The sequence below is a fragment of the Asparagus officinalis genome, chromosome 8 (assembly GCF_001876935.1).
Source record: "Asparagus officinalis chromosome 8, Aspof.V1, whole genome shotgun sequence".
In the NCBI taxonomy this organism is placed as follows: domain Eukaryota; kingdom Viridiplantae; phylum Streptophyta; class Magnoliopsida; order Asparagales; family Asparagaceae; genus Asparagus; species Asparagus officinalis.
Genome location: NC_033801.1, coordinates 122,298,942 through 122,299,612, shown reverse-complemented (window position 1 = coordinate 122,299,612; position 671 = coordinate 122,298,942). Strand labels below are relative to the sequence as shown.

Here is a 671-nt window from a genome sequence, read left to right as displayed (position 1 = left end):
CTCTGGCTTAGAGAGGCGGTTGAGGTGGCGAAGGAGATGGCGGAGGAGGAGGCGGAGGAGGCTCTAGGTTCGAGTGGCGGTTGAGGCGGCGGTGGAGGAGGCGGAGGAGGAGGAATTGGGGTCGGGATTGAGGCGGAGGAGGAGGAATTGATGTCGGGGTTCGAGAGAAAAGAAGAGCTCAGAGAGGAATTAGGGTCGGGATTTAGGGTTTTTGTTTTGGTAATATGAGCGGGCGGGCAAACGGGTTAATAAACACCGCCCATTTAGTGCCCATTTAGTATAATTTAAAATAAACCCGCCCGATTAGACCCATTTAACTAAATGGGTGGGTTTTGGGCGGGCCAAGTAATGGGCGGGCTAGGTGGGTAAATGGCCCATTTAGTATAATTTAAAATGAACCCGCCCAATTAGACACATTTAACTAAATGGGTGGGTTTTGGGCGGGCCAAGTAATGGGCGGGCTAGGTGGGTAAATGGGTATGGGCAAAAATTGACTTCCCTAGGTGACGGCTTCAAGTGGCTTTCTCAGTACATCAAGTGAGAGCTTCTTTTCGTTGTTATTTGAGTTGGCTGTTCATGAAGACATCAGTATTATTAGGGTACGGTGGACTGTGTAATTTGCTAGCACTTGTAATGTTAAACATCTGGTTCGAAATTTCTCTTGCATGGGT

General features: G+C 48.7%; 1 protein-coding gene across 1 annotated transcript in view; it reads left to right on the top strand.

Moving 5' to 3' along the window:
• The window catches only part of LOC109819697 (GTP-binding protein SAR1A), an 11,990-nt gene extending 11,331 nt beyond the window's left edge, over positions 1-659 (top strand). Inside the window, exon 4 of the mRNA XM_020385517.1 lies at positions 504-659. Coding sequence (XP_020241106.1) covers positions 504-541 — 38 coding nt within the window. The 3' untranslated portion in view covers positions 542-659. The remainder of the gene's footprint in view (positions 1-503) is intronic.